This window comes from Rutilus rutilus (assembly GCF_951802725.1).
Source record: "Rutilus rutilus genome assembly, chromosome: 10".
NCBI lineage: Eukaryota > Metazoa > Chordata > Actinopteri > Cypriniformes > Leuciscidae > Rutilus > Rutilus rutilus.
Window position 1 is genome coordinate 35,987,825 of NC_140215.1, and position 17,872 is coordinate 36,005,696.

General features: G+C 42.1%; 1 protein-coding gene across 4 annotated transcripts in view; it reads right to left on the minus strand.

Annotated features, from left to right (window-relative positions):
- The window catches only part of LOC311298684 (NACHT, LRR and PYD domains-containing protein 1 homolog), a 29,483-nt gene that overhangs the window by 3,810 nt on the left and 7,801 nt on the right, over nucleotides 1-17,872 (minus strand). For 2 of the 4 annotated variants that reach the window (XM_084421815.1, XM_084421814.1), the window contains 7 exons: nucleotides 17,600-17,848; nucleotides 12,781-12,825; nucleotides 10,937-12,629; nucleotides 10,733-10,816; nucleotides 10,595-10,645; nucleotides 10,078-10,338; nucleotides 9,309-9,395 (listed from right to left, as the gene is read on the minus strand). In XM_084421815.1, the coding sequence (XP_084277941.1) occupies nucleotides 9,309-9,395; nucleotides 10,078-10,338; nucleotides 10,595-10,645; nucleotides 10,733-10,816; nucleotides 10,937-12,629; nucleotides 12,781-12,825; nucleotides 17,600-17,848 (2,470 nt within the window). The remainder of the gene's footprint in view (nucleotides 1-9,308; nucleotides 9,396-10,077; nucleotides 10,339-10,594; nucleotides 10,646-10,732; nucleotides 10,817-10,936; nucleotides 12,630-12,780; nucleotides 12,826-17,599; nucleotides 17,849-17,872) is intronic. The other 2 variants (XM_084421816.1, XR_014628979.1) reach the window with 2 other exon arrangements.

Genomic DNA, 17,872 nt, shown 5'->3' on the forward strand with positions numbered 1-17,872 from the left:
GCATTAGGACCCACACAGACCACAGGGTGAGCAGCCCCTGCTGGCCTCACTTAACACCTCTTCCAGCAGCAACCTGGTTTTTCCCAGGAGTCTCCCATCCAGGTACTAACCAGGCTCAGCCCTGCTTAGCTTCAGTGGGCAACCAGTCTTGGGCTACAGGGTGATATGGCTGCTGACATATAAAAAGGCGTCATACTTCAGTCGAGTCCCAAAATACACGTAGGCTATAGGCTAAATCAGCGTCTTCACAGCAAGGGAAATGTTTGGAGTAGGACTGTGTGCGGCACAGCTTGCCCTTTATATTGTACAACAGACCAATTAAATTAGGCAGAATAACTTTTTATATGTTTGGTTGACTGTTTCATTTTGATAATGAGCAGTCTGCGATATGAAGCAACGCCAGAACTGATACTATGTTGTGTGAGAGCGTGATGCGCGAGCGCTATAACTTGGATTTGTTCCACTGCTGGGAAATAACTTAATACTCTGTTATTTATAGTCATACAGATAATATGACATCATTCGAAACAGTAAAATGTATATTTTTATTTGTGTACATTCAAAATGACTACAAAATATAATGCCATTGAAAAATAAATAAAACAACATGATGCGCTGCTTTAGCGCGTCTCGGTCTCTTTAGATCTTTCTGGCACACACCAAAAATGAACCAAAATACAGAGAATAGCCTTCTTGGCGCACCTACTTTTGAAAGTCAACATTTCGATTTAAATGCATTATATATGCCTGAGTCACTTTGGAATAAATCACAGCGTGTGTCATGATAAAACGTGACTAAGCCTATACAGTCCAGAAAATAGGCTAGCCTATAGGTTATTAGTGGTATCAACAATAATCGATTCGGCGATGCATCGCAATGCGGGGCATGCACGATTCAGCATCGATGCGGCAAAGTGCCATAATCGATTATGTCACTGTTTTAGGGGTGTAACGGTACGCGTATTCGTACTAAACCGTTCGGTACAAGGCACGCATTTTCAAACCGAACGGTTATTTCAAATGTAAGCGCGTCGCGAGCGCTTATAATGTAGACGCTGGCGCGACCACAACATCAAATGGCAAACGCAATGTAAGCGGAACGAAACTGAGCTACTCGTGACGGACTGTTTATCAGTTGGACCATGCAACGCAGCGCGAGCCGATCTTATACTACACAACGCTAAGAGATCCAGTAAAGAAAGCATTTGAACTCCCCACTAAAGTAATAACATCGCTGCGAGATCTAGTGAGAAACATTCACATTTCTCCGTTATGAATGAACTATCCAGTGTCCACAGATCTGCAATATTCACCATGGATTTACTGTAGTAACATTAACTGCAACTTTGGAAGTTTGGCAGGAATAGTAGGCTATAATGCTTTCAAGTAACGTTATGTCGGATTTATTTCGACATTATGAATAACATTGCTGCCCTCAAATGTTAATCTGAACTAAAATAAACATCTGTTTATAAGCACAAAATATTACATTTAATTTTTTTCAAGGAGCTGTTTTGTTTTATATGCTCCTACGAAGAGTCAATTATAGCTCCATCATTGCTCAAAGAAAAAAAAAATCATACTTTATGATGTTAGTTCTAATAAAAAAAGAATAAAAAAAAAATCAAGGAAATTTCTCGGGCATTTCTTTCTTTTTGCTGTATCGAAAACGTACCGAACCGTGCCACAAGTGTATCGTATTGAACCGAACCATGAATTTTGTGAACCGTTACACCCTACACTGTTTATTTTCTGGCCTTGAGTTGGACAATAAAGTTGAAATTTAATTTCAAATGGTTCTCAAGCAGAGAGAAGAGAAACATTTCTCATTCAAAGCACTGAAAGCAGTGATTTATGCTTTCTTTTTCAGGTTTGAAAATGCCATATCCAATACCCTGTACCATTCAATTTTATTTTATTTAATGACATTTATGTCAAAGATACAGGAGAGTGATAATACACACATAGCAGCCAATAAAATCTGTTGTTCAATATCTGACTGCTTGTATTGCCTCATGACTGATGAAAATTTTGCCTTGTTGTGTGCAGTAGAATTCTGATGCATCGCAATGCATCGTAGAATCGAATTGAATCGAATCGTTACCTGGTGAATCGTAATCGAATCGAATCGTGAGGGCAGTGCCAATGCACACCCCTATAGGTTATAGCAAATTCAGACCAACTGCTGGTCTATACAGAGAAAAAGCCCTTTCTAGGCTCTTCTGTTGTACCGAGCCATTCGTTAGTCTAGTTGTTTGAAGGGAAAATTAAATGTAGCCTATAGTTGCAATACACGCGTTGAGTTTTGTAAGCTCCGTGCAACTGCTGCAGCGGACTATTATTACTAGAATATTAGAAATCTAATACTCAAGCTGTTTTCTAATTTTTCTACTCTTAATATTAAATTAAAAAAACGACTGAACGAAAGATACACGGATTCTCTTGAACCACCACCGCATTTGCGGCAGAAAACTGCAGTGCAGCCAAAATGCTCTGTTCTGTCACGGTTCATGAATTCACTGTTTTCTTCATGTCTCGTGTATTTGTTGTTCTGTGTGTGTGGGTGTGTGTGAGTGGGCGTTCCAGCTCGTTGCAGCTGATCAGCGTGCCAGCTGATCTCATTCCCCGCACCAGCTGCTGCCAATTCCCTCACCTATAAATTCTCATCGCACTCTCCTCTCTTTGTCAGATCGTTGTTTGGTGTCTTCAGTGTGTGTTCCTCGTCTGCAGTCCTGTTTCCGGTTTGAGTTCCTGTTCAGTGTCTTCCTGGTTTCCGTCTCGTCTGGATGTTCACCTGCACTGGATCACCGTCACCACTCTTCACCAGCACGCTGACCATCTTGTCCCTGCGCCACCAGCCCACCCGAGAACCCGTACAGAATTTGTGTCATTGACCCATCAATAAAGAGTTTTTACTTGCATCTTGCTTCCGCCTTGTGTATTATGACAGAACGATCTGACCAAGAAATGGAAGCAGCAAGCGGATCCTTTTCTCCTCTGGAAGAGTTCATCAGGTCCAGCATTTTACGGATGGATACCCAGGAGAGGAATATGAACGAGTCGGGTCGGGCTATTCAAGCTCTTGTGGCGCAGGTTTCCGAGCTCACCCAGCAATTACGACATCTGCGAGTTCCCACTGCGCCACCCACACCGCCCGCTCCCCCAGTACCACCAGAGAGCGCCTCCCAGTCAGAGCCCCGCCTACCTGTTCCCGAGTCATACGACGGTGAGCCAAACTATTGCAGAGCATTCCTAACACGCTGTTCAATGCACTTTTCTCTGCAGCCCAAGACCTTTGCGAAGGAACAGAGCAAGGTTGCATTCGTACTTACGCTACTGACTGGGAGGGCAGCGCTATGGGGGACAGCGGTGTGGGAGAACCAAGATACATGCTGTGCCTCGTTCCAGACACTCTCCGCCGAAATGAAGAGAGTATTTGACCGTGCGGTCGCGAGAAGAGAAGCGGCACGGATTCTTGCGGACCTCAAGCAAGGTGAAAGATCTGTATCTGACTACTCTATTGAGTTCCGGACTTTGGCGGCAGAGTGTCAGTGGAACGAAGAGGCGCAGTGGTATATGTTCCTGCATGGGCTGGCTGACCACGTCCGGAGAGAGATTTATGCTCTGGACTTACCCACTAAACTCAATGAGTTGACTGAACTGGCGCTTCGTGTGGATTCCCGACTCTCCCGAGTCGAACGTCGGATGTTACCCGCTCGTGTTTCTGGCAACCACAATGAAACCACTTCCCTTCTACATCCTGGACTCCCCACTCGCACCCATTGCTTTAGGACACCCCTGGCTCATTGAACACAATCCCAAGATAGACTGGCAGCAGAAATCAGTGGTTGAGTGGAGCAGTAAATGTCATGAGTCCTGTCTTGTGTCTGCTTGTCCGTCTGTTTCTGTTTCTACGTTTCAGGAGGAAGCAGTGGATTTATGTAACGTGCCCGCGGAGTATCAAGACCTGAAGGAAGTGTTCAGTAAGTCTCGTGGCTGCTTCTCTCCCTCCGCATCGTCCCTATGACTGTGCTATAGAGTTACTGCCAGGTACGTCTCCGCCTAAGGGAAAGTTATATTCACTTTCTGTTCCAGAAAGAGAGGCTATGGAGAAATATATTTCTGATTCACTAGCAGCGGGGTTCATCCGCCCTTCCTCTTCTCCAGCGGGGGAGGGGTTCTTTTTTGTGGGGAAGAAGGACGGATCCCTGCGACCTTGTATTGACTACCGGGGGCTGAACAGCATCACGGTAAAGAATACTTATCCTTTGCCGCTGATGTCTTCAGCCTTCGAGAGGTTGCAGGGAGCGTCGATCTTCACTAAATTGGACTTACGTAATGCTTATCATTTGGTCCGCATCAGGAAGGGGGATGAATGGAAGACTGCTTTTAACACCCCCAGGGGGCACTTTGAATACTTGGTCATGCCCTTCGGCTTGTCCAACTCCCCGGCAGTCTTCCAGGCACTCGTCAACGACGTGCTGCGAGATATGGTCGATCAGTTCATATATGTCTACCTGGATGACATATTGATATTTTCTTCTTCTCTCCAGGAGCACGTGCAGCACGTTCGACGAGTGCTTCAGAGGCTGCTAGAGAATGGGCTTTTTGTCAAGGCGGAGAAATGCGCTTTTCATGCACAGTCGGTTCCTTTCTTAGGGTACATTGTGTCGTCTGAGGGAATGCGTATGGATCCTGAGAAGGTTAAGGCTGTGGTGGATTGGCCAAGTCCAGATTCCCGTAAGGCCCTACAGAGGTTTCTGGGGTTCGCCAATTTTTACCGGCGGTTCATTCGCAATTTCAGCCAACTAGCCTCGCCTCTGACCGCCTTGACCTCCCCCAGAACTACGTTCAGGTGGTCAGACGCAGCTGAGGCTGCGTTTGCCAAACTGAAAGGCCGCTTTGTTTCAGCCCCCATCTTAGTTACCCCTGATCCATCACGTCAGTTCGTGGTGGAGGTCGATGCGTCAGAGGTGGGGGTAGGTGCAGTGCTATCCCAACATTCTCCTGCAGACGACAGAATGCATCCGTGCGCGTTTTTGTCTCACCGTTTGTCCCCTGCCGAACATAATTATGATATTGGTAACAGAGAGTTGTTGGCAGTCAAGTTAGCATTGGAAGAATGGCGTCACTGGTTAGAAGTAGTGTTGTTTTTGGCGGCCTGTTTTAATTTTAGTTTTAGTCTAGTCTTTGTGTCAAGCTGTCGTTTTAGTTTTTATTAGTTTTAGTCACGTTCATACTCTTTTTAGTCTAGTCAAGTTTTAGTCGACGAAAACTGATGACATTTTAGTCTAGTTTTAGTCAACGAAAACTGATGACATTTTAGTCTAGTTTTAGTCGACGAAAACTGATGACATTTTAGTCTAGTTTTAGTCAATGAAAATTGTATTTTAGTCTCTTTTTAGTAATGCAATTCTATTTAACCCAGTCAATATAGAATTTCAAACAAGGTTATCTTATTATATTTAGTATATTTAGGGCTGTGACGGTGGCAGTTTTTTTTTTTTACCACGGCGGTAATGGACCAACTACCAGCGGTGGTTGGGGGGTTATTTAAAAAAAAAAAAAAAAAAAAAAACTCGTTTTATATTTCCACACAAAGACGCGTGATATAGCCTACCACTCTGCGCTTTGAGAGGGATGTGGGACACGAGCAGGAGAGAGACCATCGATCTCTTTATGATATCTTCGTGTTTTCTACTTGATGTAAATTGGTCTGAAGAGCGAATATTATCCTCCACAAGGGCGAAATATTTAGGCTATGTTTGAGATTGCGCTGCCAGAGAAAGTGAATCTAAAAATCACCCGCGCGTGTGAAACGCGCTTTATAACTAAACTTGACGCGCCTTACCATGTCTAATAACAAGCACAAACTGTGTTAAAAAGAATTTGACATGCAAGTACAAATGTATAGGCTATCTGTCCTACAGCGTTTTTCTACTTTACCACAGTAAAGAATACGAATATAATAGGCCTAATTAAAAGCGAACCAATGAAGAAACGTTTATAATCCCTTTAGAAAATGGGTGAGACGTGAGTGAAGATTTGGGAAAAGAAACAAGAGATTCCATGCAGGGATGAGTCACGAATTTTGGTTATTCGATTAGTTTATTTAATTATAGAATATCAAATAGGTTGTGCGATTATTCTCTAAAATAAAATCTCCATGTGCTGGTGCTGATGCAGTGACGCGTTCATGTAACCGGAGGATGACGCTGCCAATAACATACAGCTGTCACAAAGAACCGGCAAAAGTAATGATTATGAATGTGTCAAATATATCAATGAGACATTTTAATAGAATAACTAATGGAGTAATATTGTTAAATTCGCTGATAATCGGGTGACCAGATCGCAAACCAGAATTTAAAGCCGACAAAGCTATTGGGTTCACGAACAACTCTCTCATTCGTCGTGACGTTATAACATTTCGTCTCGTTTTGGTCAACGAAAATGAAGAGACATTTTAGCATAGTTTTTATTTTGTAAACCACATTTAGTCTCGTTCTTATTCGTCAACGATATTGCATTATACATGTATTTTAGTCATCGTCACATGACCAGCATTCACGTCTCGCCTCGTCTCGTTTTCGTCAGGTGATAACGGTTCGTTGACGACAATATTTCGTCATAATTTTCGTTGACGAAAGCAACACTAGTTAGAAGGGTCGGGGGTACCTTTTATTGTTTGGACCAATCATAAGAATCTGGAATACATTAGAACCGCTAAAAGATTGAACTCCAGGCAAGCTCGGTGGGCACTTTCTTTCGGACGTTTTGACTTTACTCTCTCGTACAGCCCGGGTTCCAAAAACATCAAACCCGATTCTTTATCGCGCATTTTTGACCGCTCCGATCGCCCGTCTAGTCCCGAGTGCATTTTTCCGGAGACCCTAATTATCTCCACACTCACATGGGAGGTCGAATCGAAGGTCAAGACGGCCTTACAAGGGGTAACGCCTCCGGTTGGTTGTCCACCGAACCGTTTATTTGTGCCAGAGGGTTTACGGTCCGACGTTATTCAGTGGGGGCATTGTTCCAATGTGGCTTGTCATCCAGGAGTCAGTCGCACTACATCTTTAGTCAAGCAACGATTTTGGTGGCCACGTATGGCTCGCGACATTCACAGTTTTGTTTTGGCTTGCTCAGTTTGTGCCACTGGTAAGACTTCCAATCGACCCCCAGATGGGCTCCTTTAACCGCTGCCGATCCCTTCGAGACCCTGGTCCCATATCGCACTAGATTTTGTCACCGCCCTCCCACCCTCTCAGGGTAACACGGTAGTTTTGACCGTGGTGGACCGGTTCTCGAAGACGGTCCACTTTATTCCCTTGCCCAAATTACCCTCAGTCAAGGAGACAGCGTTAACAGTCGTTAACCACGTCTTTCGGTTACATGGCCTCCCGACGGACGTGGTTTCCGACAGAGGACCCCAATTCGTGTCCAAATTTTGGCAAGAGTTTTGTAGATTACTGGGAGCGACTGTTAGTCTGTCCTCAGGGTTTCATCCCCAGAGCAATGGCCAAACTGAGAGAGCCAACCAGGATTTGGAAAGAACGTTGCGATGTCTGGTCTCCAAGAATCCTTCCTCATGGAGCCAACAACTGTCAATGGTGGAGTACGCCCACAATTCGTTACCAGTGTCATCCATGGGCCTATCTCCGTTTGAGTGTAGTCTAGGTTAACAGCCACCAATTTTTCCTAGTCTGGAATCCGAAGTCGCGGTCCCCTCCGCTCACGCTTTCGTCCAGAGGTGTCATCGCACTTGCTACCGTGAGACTCTACTCCAAGTGGGAGCGCGCACCAAGGCCAGAGCCGATCGCCACCGGTCGAGGCCTCCCGTATACGTCGTTGGTCAAAAAGTGTGGCTTTCTACCAAGAACATTCCTCTCCGTTCCGTCTCTAATAAACTTGCTCCCAAATTTATCGGCCCGTTCACTGTCACCAAGATCATTAGTCCGGTGGCAGTCCGCCTCAAACTCCCTCCAGTGTACAGGAGGATTCATCCCGCCTTCCATGTTTCCAAAATAAAACCTGTGTTTTGTTCTTGTATTAATCCGCCTGCCCCGGTTCCCCCCCCGCCGCGACTCGTAGAAGGGGAACCTACTTATTCGGTTAATCGCATTCTGGACTCAAGGCGGAGGGGACGCGGGTTCCAGTACTTGGTGGACTGGGAAGGTTACGGTCCGGAGGAGAGAAGTTGGGTGCCTGCTAGAGACATTCTGGATCACTCCCTTATTGATGATTACAATCGACAGGTAAGGGAGTCTGGGGACGCCAGGAGGCGTTCCTAGGAGGGGGGGGTACTGTCACGGTTCATGAATTCACGGTTTTCTTCATGTCTCGTGTATTTGTTGTTCTGTGTGTGTGGGTGTGTGTGAGTGGGCGTTACCGCTCGTTCCAGCTGATCAGCGTGCCAGCTGATCTCATTCCCCGCACCAGCTGCTGCCAATTCCCTCACCTATAAATTCTCATCGCACTCTCCTCTCTTTGTCAGATCGTTGTTTGGTGTCTTCAGTGTGTGTTCCTCGTCTGCAATCCTGTTTCCGGTTCGAGTTCCTGTTCAGTGTCTTCCTGGTTTCCGTCTCGTCTGGATGTTCACCTGCACTGGATCACCGTCACCACTCTTCACCAGCACGCTGACCATCTTGTCCCTGCGCCACCAGCCCACCCGAGAACCCATACAGAATTTGTGTCATTGACCCATCAATAAAGAGTTTTTACTTGCATCTTGCTTCCGCCTTGTGTATTATGACATGTTCGACTTATCTGAGATCCTTTACTCTTCCCTGTGGATGACCTGTGGCCTACTTTCTGTAAGATCTGAATTTTTGAGTTTGAATTTTTGAGATTGAATTTTAGAAAACTGAATTTGAAGTTCCAAATTTCTTCATCTTGAAAACTTGAATCTGTATTTTTTTAAACTGAATATTTGCAGTATAAGAATTCAGAACAAAAAAACTAGCTGTTTGAAAATACATGTCTATAAATTTTAGCCATAAAAACATTTCAGTTTGTTAAATTTCAAATGTTCAATATTCGTTTAAAAAAAATCAAATTCAGAACTATTTAAACTACCACCTAAAATTCTATTTTGTTAGATTACACTTGCAAATAATTCAAATTTACACAATTCAAATTCAAATCGTTTTGTCATATTATAAGCTCCATAATTATGTGACTTCAGAAAACATGGAATATGGAAAAGTCGTTCTTTTATGGTGTTTTTGTCTCCTTTTTAAAGCTTGCAAACTGAACTCTCCATGAAATTGCATAGAAAATCTATATAATGATAAACCAATACAAACCCGTAAAGTGTCATCATACAACTTGGTCTTGTGTTTGAGCTCTGCAAGATCTCGATTCCATCCTCCAGTAATAAGCCAGCATATACCCTAGATGTGGAAACACATTATACAGATAAAATGATTAAGATTGATAATGCCATTCTTCACATCTGCTTATTACACATTAATTTAAACAATTCCATAACAGTTTAAATGGATGAAGGCCATGAACTACAGATGCGCGGTTTCATTAGCTTTGTAAGGTTATCTGATATAGCAAGAGCTAAACTGCCAAAATAAATAACTAAATAAATTGAAATAATAAAACAAATGAATAAAATAATAATAATAAATTAATATAATAATAAAAAAAAGGTTTTCAGTTCCTCAAAGGTGAGTGACTGTGTGATCAGTGTCATTAATTAATAGCCTTATAATGTTTTAAAAGGGTAGTTCACTAAAAATTGTTTACTTTGTCGTCATTCAAAACCTGTGTCTTTCTTTCTTCTGCAGAACACAGAAGAAGATATTTTGAATAATGCTGGTAAAAAAACAGTTTTGGTTCATTGTATTTCTTGTCCAAACAATAGAAGTCCATGGGATCTGAAACTGTTACACAAGCATTCTTTAAAATAACTTATGTTGTGTTCCTCAGAGGAAAACAGGTTTGGAACAACATGAGGGCGAGTAAATTATGACAGAATTTCCCTTTGAATATTAGATACTCAGTTCTCATCAACAGACAAATTCACATAGAAACAGGACAGAGGTGATTCCAGATGTTACTCACGTGAGTTCGGTTAGACTGGGGCAGTTCAAGGTCATCTGGAGGGTCCAGACAGACAACCTCTCAGTTAGATGCCCCACTCTCATTTCCATCTTGTTCAGTTTAGAGAAGGAATGGAGAAATGACGGTAATGCTTCTGAATCCCTTTGGTGAATTATCTGAAAAAGTCTGGTCCAGTCGATGTTGAATATCTCTGAGTGTGGAAAGGTGAGACGGAATGATTGCAAATCCGGATGTTGAAGCAGGCCAATCTTTATGTAGATACTATAAAAAAAGCAATAGTCAAAAAAGATAAAAGTGTGTACCTTATTTTTTTTAACTGTTTTGGGTGACCAATTTAGTTGCATTATTACTATTAGAATTATAATCTATTAGATTGCGGAGACCAAGTGCCAGATAAACGGGAGAACAAGATGATGATATAATTGGTTAAACAAAACATATTAACCATCAAATTATTTCTGGTTATCATGAGAAAAAAACTATTTGATGAAAAAAAAAAAATTAACTTGTTCTTCACCTGGACGGCTCTTCGTTGATTGACAGATCAAGTGAGCAGTAGAACCTTAACCTTAAAGTTAAACAAAAGCACATTAAAGGATGATAGCACATGTGCATAACACACATCAAATGTATAAAATATATTTTAAAACATTACCTCTGTGAGCTCAGGGTCTGTTCTCTCGTGAGAGCGTAGATCAGTTCAATGAGATCAGAGTCTGATGGATCCATTATAGCCAAGCTTCAAAATCAAATACAGAACATTACTGTACAGAATAATTAAGTTTAACTTGCAACAGCAAATTAGAGATTATATATGAATTACATCCACCAAATATGTGTTTTAGATCAACGCATTTACCTTACTTTTTTAAGCTTGTGAAGTTCAGGCAAAATCATAGAAAAATCTTCCGATGTTAAATACAAAGAGATTCTTTCAATGCTCTGACAGCACTGAGAGCAGTACAGCAGGGCACAGAAGTCTGTTCTTCCCCCTTTCCAGGATTCCACTGCTGCTTTCACACAATCTTTTTCATGGAGTTCATAGAGACAGTGAAGAAGAAAAAAGGATTGATCTTTACAATTTTCGTAAATCAGTTCTTTCAGATCAGCCTGTGTTTTTTGACAAATGAACAGACCATGTTTTTCAAGTGTGAGTCTCACATCCTTATTCAACAAACCAAATGCAAATTGCACCACAGCTACTAAACGTTGTTTTGAGAAAATATCATCGCAAAGTCTTGTTAGTTTCCTCAGGGGCTCTTCTTCACCCAGAAGAACATAGTACAGAGCACAGAGTTTCCTCAGGGACTCTTCTTCACCCAGAAGAACATAGTACAGAGCACAGAAGAACTCCTGAAAGCTGAGATGCATGAAACTGAACATTGTCTCCTGGTGGATTCCTCTCTTAAACAGGAACTTGCACAAGAATGGATTTCCAGCAGGGTCTGAAATGGTTTCATTCACACTTTTCTCATCCAGCAGGACTTGCTGTTCCTGCATCCCTCTCTCTGCCAGCTGACCCAGACTCTTCAGCAGGGTCGGGACGGACTGACTCGAACCCTGGCAGTGATGCTCCAGAAGAGTGCACACAAAGTCCACGTAGATGGAGGTGATGGTTTCCAGTCCGCTTGTCTTATTTACACCAGATGTGAATCTCTCCTGGATAGTTGTGCAGATGATCCAGCAGACGACAGGGATTGAGCAGGCAGTGATGAGGGTTTCATTTGCCTTTACAGATGTATAAGCCGCCCTGAAATGGTCCTCATTTTGAAAAAACTTCTGGAAGTACTCCTCCACCCCCTTTTCTGAAAATCCCACAATCTCAGAGAAACGCTGAGGTCCTTTGAGCAGATTACTGAGTGTGTCCGTAGCTGTAGATCTGGAGGAGACCAGCAGGAAAGACTCTGGCAGGATTCGACCCCTCAGCAGGGCACAAAGAGTGTCCACAGGTGGGGCTTTCTGAAGCAGATCAGTGTGTGCTGACGTGTCATTAATGTCCTGTGTGAGTTTCAGCTCATCAAATCCATCAATGACCAAAAGCACCTTCTCTGGCGACTGCTGTAAAATCTGTGAGATCTCATGTGATGATAAACTACAACTGCAGCTCAAGATCTCCACCAAACTCTTCTCGCCAGGAATGCGATTTATTTCTTTACACTTTAAGTGGAACAGAATATCAAACCGCCCTTTGTAGAGGTGACCAGATGCCCAGTCCATCATGATCTTCTGCACAGTGAAAGATTTCCCATTTCCAGAATTTCCCTGCAGTATCACAGAACTAGGACTGATCCCACGGTCATCTGGGTCGAACAGAGAGCTGAGATGGACAGAGTCTCCACTGCTCCTGGAGCTGAGGACCTGCTGGAAGCTCTCTCCACTGGAGCGGATCTCTTCTTCTCGCTCTTTTTCATCTCTATGTTTCTGAAGGATCAGAGGTTGTGTGAAGCGCTCAGACAGCAGCACATGTTCACCAGGCAGTGAGTTATACTCAGTCACATACTGATACTCGCTGCAGATCCGCTTCATATAGTTGTGAATCACTGAGCTGATTTCTGTAGAAATGTTCAATGTTCAAAGAGTTAGTTTTTTTTTTTTTTTTTTTTGATTCTAATACAGTAATAAATTCCAGAGCAGAGAAATACCAACTAAATTACGAGGTCGATGGAGTGCAATATTTAAAACATTATAAAATTAATCAGTCACCTGAGGAATGTGTTTTTTCAGAGTGTGTGTGATGTCCTGTGGAGCCTGTAGAACATTAGACACACTTGATACATTCAGTGGTTTATTAATTGATATATTGATTAAGGCATTTCACATATATTTTCAAACATTTTACATCAATCTATCTATCTCGCTGTCTGTCTGTCTATTGCTGAAGAAATGTATTAGATCACCACCCAATGTAAGGTTTGTGCCACAACTGCCCTAAGCTAACAGTATTGATGATTCACATTTTTTGAGAAGGGAACAAATACGTTCAGACTGCACATCATTGAAAACACTAAAAGTACTCTTAAAGTCTATCCATAAGTGGAAATTAGTTATTTTTGCATTTTTTAGAGCAATTTTCTACTTCCGGTTTAAAAAGCAAAGACTCTCAGCTGATCCACGTCTACCTATAGGAACACAACTATCACTGTATTCATATATAAGCTCCTCCAGTATTATCAGCAGTATCGCGTTTCTCAGGAGCTTACTACCCCCCTCCATCCCCAGCTCCTCCTCTAGTCAGTCAGGATTTGGCTTTCTGATTCCCCTTTGAATCCGACTAAATTCTTGAATTAGGTTGTACATTAAAATATTGACATTAATGACATCTGCAATACATTCATGTTGGTTCTGTTCTGTTTACCCTAAAGGGGGTTATTGCTGCTCTCCCTGCTGTTATCCATGCAGGGTTCTTGCAGGTTTCAGTAAGTCACATTTAAGACCTTTTTAAGACATAGAATATTCAATATTCAATAGAATAATTCTTAATAAAAAGAATGAGTAAAAAAAAAAGATAAATTACTGACATTTACAATGCACATTAGCTTATCTTTTATTATTAATAGTAAAATTCGGTCCGATGTTCCCGTGGCGTCTGTCGTTGCTATGCAACCATGCATGCACTCTCCACAACGAGAGTGGAGATAGATATACATAATAAAGGCTAGAAGTCTTACGGCGGAGTCTCTATCAGAGTCTCTAATAATTCTGGATGCTTGAACATGTTGAAATTGCAGCTTTTCTTTTCGAAAAACGACTTAATCGTGCACCATAGTTGTGTATCACGGCTACTTGGGCAAGTTATCAAGGCTGAGACCACAATCGAGCTGTTCAATTGTATAGGTTTTACTGACACCAATAACGATTTTATGTGGTTGTAGTTATTAGCTGGCTAATAGAAGCTTTGAGTGAGACCTAGTAGCAGCTAACGTTACAGTTTAGCTGCTACCCAGCAATTTTACATCAGTGGGAGAGGCAGAATTGCTCTTTATTTTCAATATAACTTAAGTTGCACATGATTTCCAATCGGTTTGGTTTGTTAAAAACATCTTACATTATGATACAGAAAATTGCTGGCTTTATAAGAGAAGATGCCAGACTTTTGTGCAGCCTATGGTTGCTCCAATCGCCGTAGTCTCAAAACGAGAGCCCGTGGGATCACCTTTCAGCTGTAAGATATGACAGTATTATGATTATATTTTTCTAAAGTCATATCAAGTGACCTAGAGGGCTGAAATGTGGTCAATTCAGAGAGGCTTGTTATCCGGCAGAAAGAAAAAACAATATTCTAGCCTCTATAACTCTGCCAGTACTTCACACAATTATTCTGATTGTTTCCTAAGAAACTACAGGGTCTCAGCTTTCTGAAGAGGTCAGGCATTTGATGGTAGGCCAAAATAGGTGAGAACAGTGATCTCTGAAGAAGGCGGGGGGGTGTCGGGGGGAAAAGCCTAGAAATGGCCCAACCCTGAAGAAGTTCAAATAAACATGTAATAATTCAAATTATTTTATTATAATAGTAATATTCATATTATAAAAGTGTATATATATATATATATATATATATATATATATATATATATATATATATATATATATATATATATATATATATATTAGGGGTGTAACGGTTCACAAAATTCACGGTTCGGTTCGATACGATACACTTGTGTCACGGTTCGGTACGGTTCGGTTCGGTACGTTTTCCATAGGCTACAGCAAAAATAAATAAATGCCAGAGAAATTTCCTTGAATTCATTTTTTTTTTTTTATTATTTTATTTAATGAAACTAACATCATAAAGTATGATTTTTTTATTAATTTTTTTTGTTGCTTTTTTTACTGAGCAATAATGGAGCTATACTTGACTCTTCTTATGAGCATATAAAACAAAACAGCTCCTTGGACAAAATGAAATGTAATATTGTAGTAGTAGGCTAGTTATAAACAAAGGTTTATTTTAGTTCAGATTAACATTTGAGGGCAGCAATTGTATTCATAATGTCAAAATAAAACAGACGTAATGTTACTTGAAAGCATTATAGCCCACTATTCCTGACAAACTTCCATACCTTGCAGTTAGTGTTACTACACCAAATCCATTCCACGGTGAATGTTGCTGATCTGTGGACACCGGCCAGTTCATTCATGGCACGATGTTTCTTCCTGGTTTCCACGTCAGCGCTGTTTGATCCGTTAATAACAGAGAAATGTGCATGTTTCTCACTAGATCTCACAGCGATGTTATTACTTCAGTGGCGAATTCAAAAAGCATTTGAAATTAAAATGCTTTCTTTACTGGTCTGGATCTCTTAGCGCTGTGTGGTGTTGCTTGATCAGGCTCGCGCATAGGGCTCGCGAGTCCCGCTTCACAGGTCAAAACTGATAAACGGTCCACACAAACACAGTAAGAGTAGCTCAGTTTCGTTCCTTACATTGCATTTGCCAGTTGATGTTGTGGTCGCGCCAGCCTCTATGAGCGCGCTTGCCACCCGCGACGCACCTTCATTTGAAATAACGAAATTTTGGTCGGCAGAAAAAATGGTCCAACGAACCGTTCGGTACGTAATGCGTACCGAAAACCGAACCGAAAGCCTCGTACCGAACGGTTCGATACGAATACGCGTATCGTTACACCCCTAATATATATATATATATATATATATATATACACATCTCATGTTGCCATTCTGTACACTGAGTTTTAGTAGCCTATATATTGATTTAACATAAATAACAAATACCTTGTGCGTGTGTATATTCATTGCACCTATCTGTTCTGTTCAATGTTATTTTCATATGGAAGTCCATGGTTATAATTATTCATAAGTATGCAGTGTCATAACTACATCTCTGATGTTTATAATAAACCAAACCGTTTGAAAGTCGGTAGAAAATTGAGCAAGTTATGGTTATTTAAAAAGTACCATTAAAACACAATGTTACGAGTGAGCGAGCTGAGTGTGACAAGATGGCCGCCAGGTGCGGACGTTGACCTCCATTGGCCAGCAGCGCGGACGAGACATCTAGCCTTTATTATGTACATCTATGGTTGTTGTAGTAGCTAATGGATTTTCACCACCGATAAACGCTTGCTGTAGCTCTGCTTCAAGATTTATTTACAGAGAAGAGAAAAACACCCGTAGTGTTTGGGTGCACCCCCATCCTTCCTGTTGACTGAGCTTTCAATGTTGTTACGGAAAGGGTGAAGCTGATTGGTTGGTTCTTGTCACATGACCTGCGGTGCGCTTGCAGAAAAAAAGTTTAGATTTTTTCATCTCGCTCCACCTGGAAAACACAGCTGCATCGCTTCTATTATGAGCGCGCTTGCCGCACGCCTACATTTGAAATAACGAACTTGAGCACGCAACCATAGACAGTATATAAACTGGACACAGCGACCCCATTGGATTCAACGGAGACAAGTGAAGTCAATTAGAAGCACTCACTTCCTGGGGCTCGAGCGTACTGCGCAGACTCAAACTGAGCTTGACGACGTAGATGTGACGTGAGCAACCCGTCTGTCTTCTAGTAGCTGTGCCAAGAGAAATCTGAATCATTCCCTTCCGAAACTTGCAGAGACGGAGAGCATGAGTAGGAGGTGTCCATGAGCTAGGAGCAGGATTCATTATTTTGTCATTTTGCCTCCACGTCCCCCCGATTGCCCGCGAGCTTCTCCTCCTGTCCATACGGTAATCTCTCTACTGTGCGACAGAGAGTCGCGTGGTTATGATGCAATCGTTAGCCTATTTTTACAAAAACTGCTTCTACAGGGCCATAACGTAAGATACAAGGTAATGGAGCCTTTTATACATTTGGACAAATGGAGTCTTTAAACGCCTCAGATGTAAAGTTATTCACTGTCAAAGTGACGCCAAAATGAATGGGAGTCAATGGAATGCTAACAGCAGGTGATGGTCCGCTAATCAATGGCGGCGCCCGGGGAAGCTTCAAAATCATATGAAACCGTGCTCCCCCCTTGCCGCACGTCTACATTTGAAATAACGAACTTGAGCACGCAACAGACGCGATTATGTGAACGGCCCCTTGGCGAGCGACCTCAAATCAGGCCACGAGCTACTGGTAGCTCACGAGCGACATGTTGGAGACCCCTGCTCTAGAGCTCCGCTTTGAAGGCTACGACTCGATACTTTTTTGCTACTTTGTAATAACTTTCTACTTTGTAATAACTTTCTGAGGCCAGCGTTTCTAGAAATGAACGAGGGTAAAACCTTTTTTAGACCTGACTAAATTAAATTTAAGACCTGAATTGGGGGTTCTTGCCCAGAACATAACCATACCTCCAATCCAAAACATATGCTAATTGTCAATCGTGTTTGACGATAGTGGTCCTGACAGAAATAAGTTAACAAGATGGAAAATTAAGACAAAATATTGAAGGTTTCTACAAGAGCTTCTGCAATTTGTGCAATGCCTGTAAAAGTACATATTTTAACAGTACATATCTCAGTACATCCTGTAGGTCTAGACACATGTGGTATAATAGCCAAAATTAGTGTGTTCTTCTTACCTAAGTCTCTGAACAGAGATGGCTCATGCTTTTCCAGTCTAGAATAAAAGGCAGATTTAACCTTGTCTCCTCCAGAGTGCAACACTTCATATAACTTTCTCATTTTCTCCTGGTTAGTATCTGCTGCTCTGATTAAACAGTACAGCTCCCATTCCAGCATGCCACCGGACCGAAGCTCATCCGCTATCGCCATCACCATCTGTACTCTCTGGACAAGTTTCGCCCAGTGGGCGTCCACAAACCGAGCACCTGGTAGAGAGATAATAACATGAT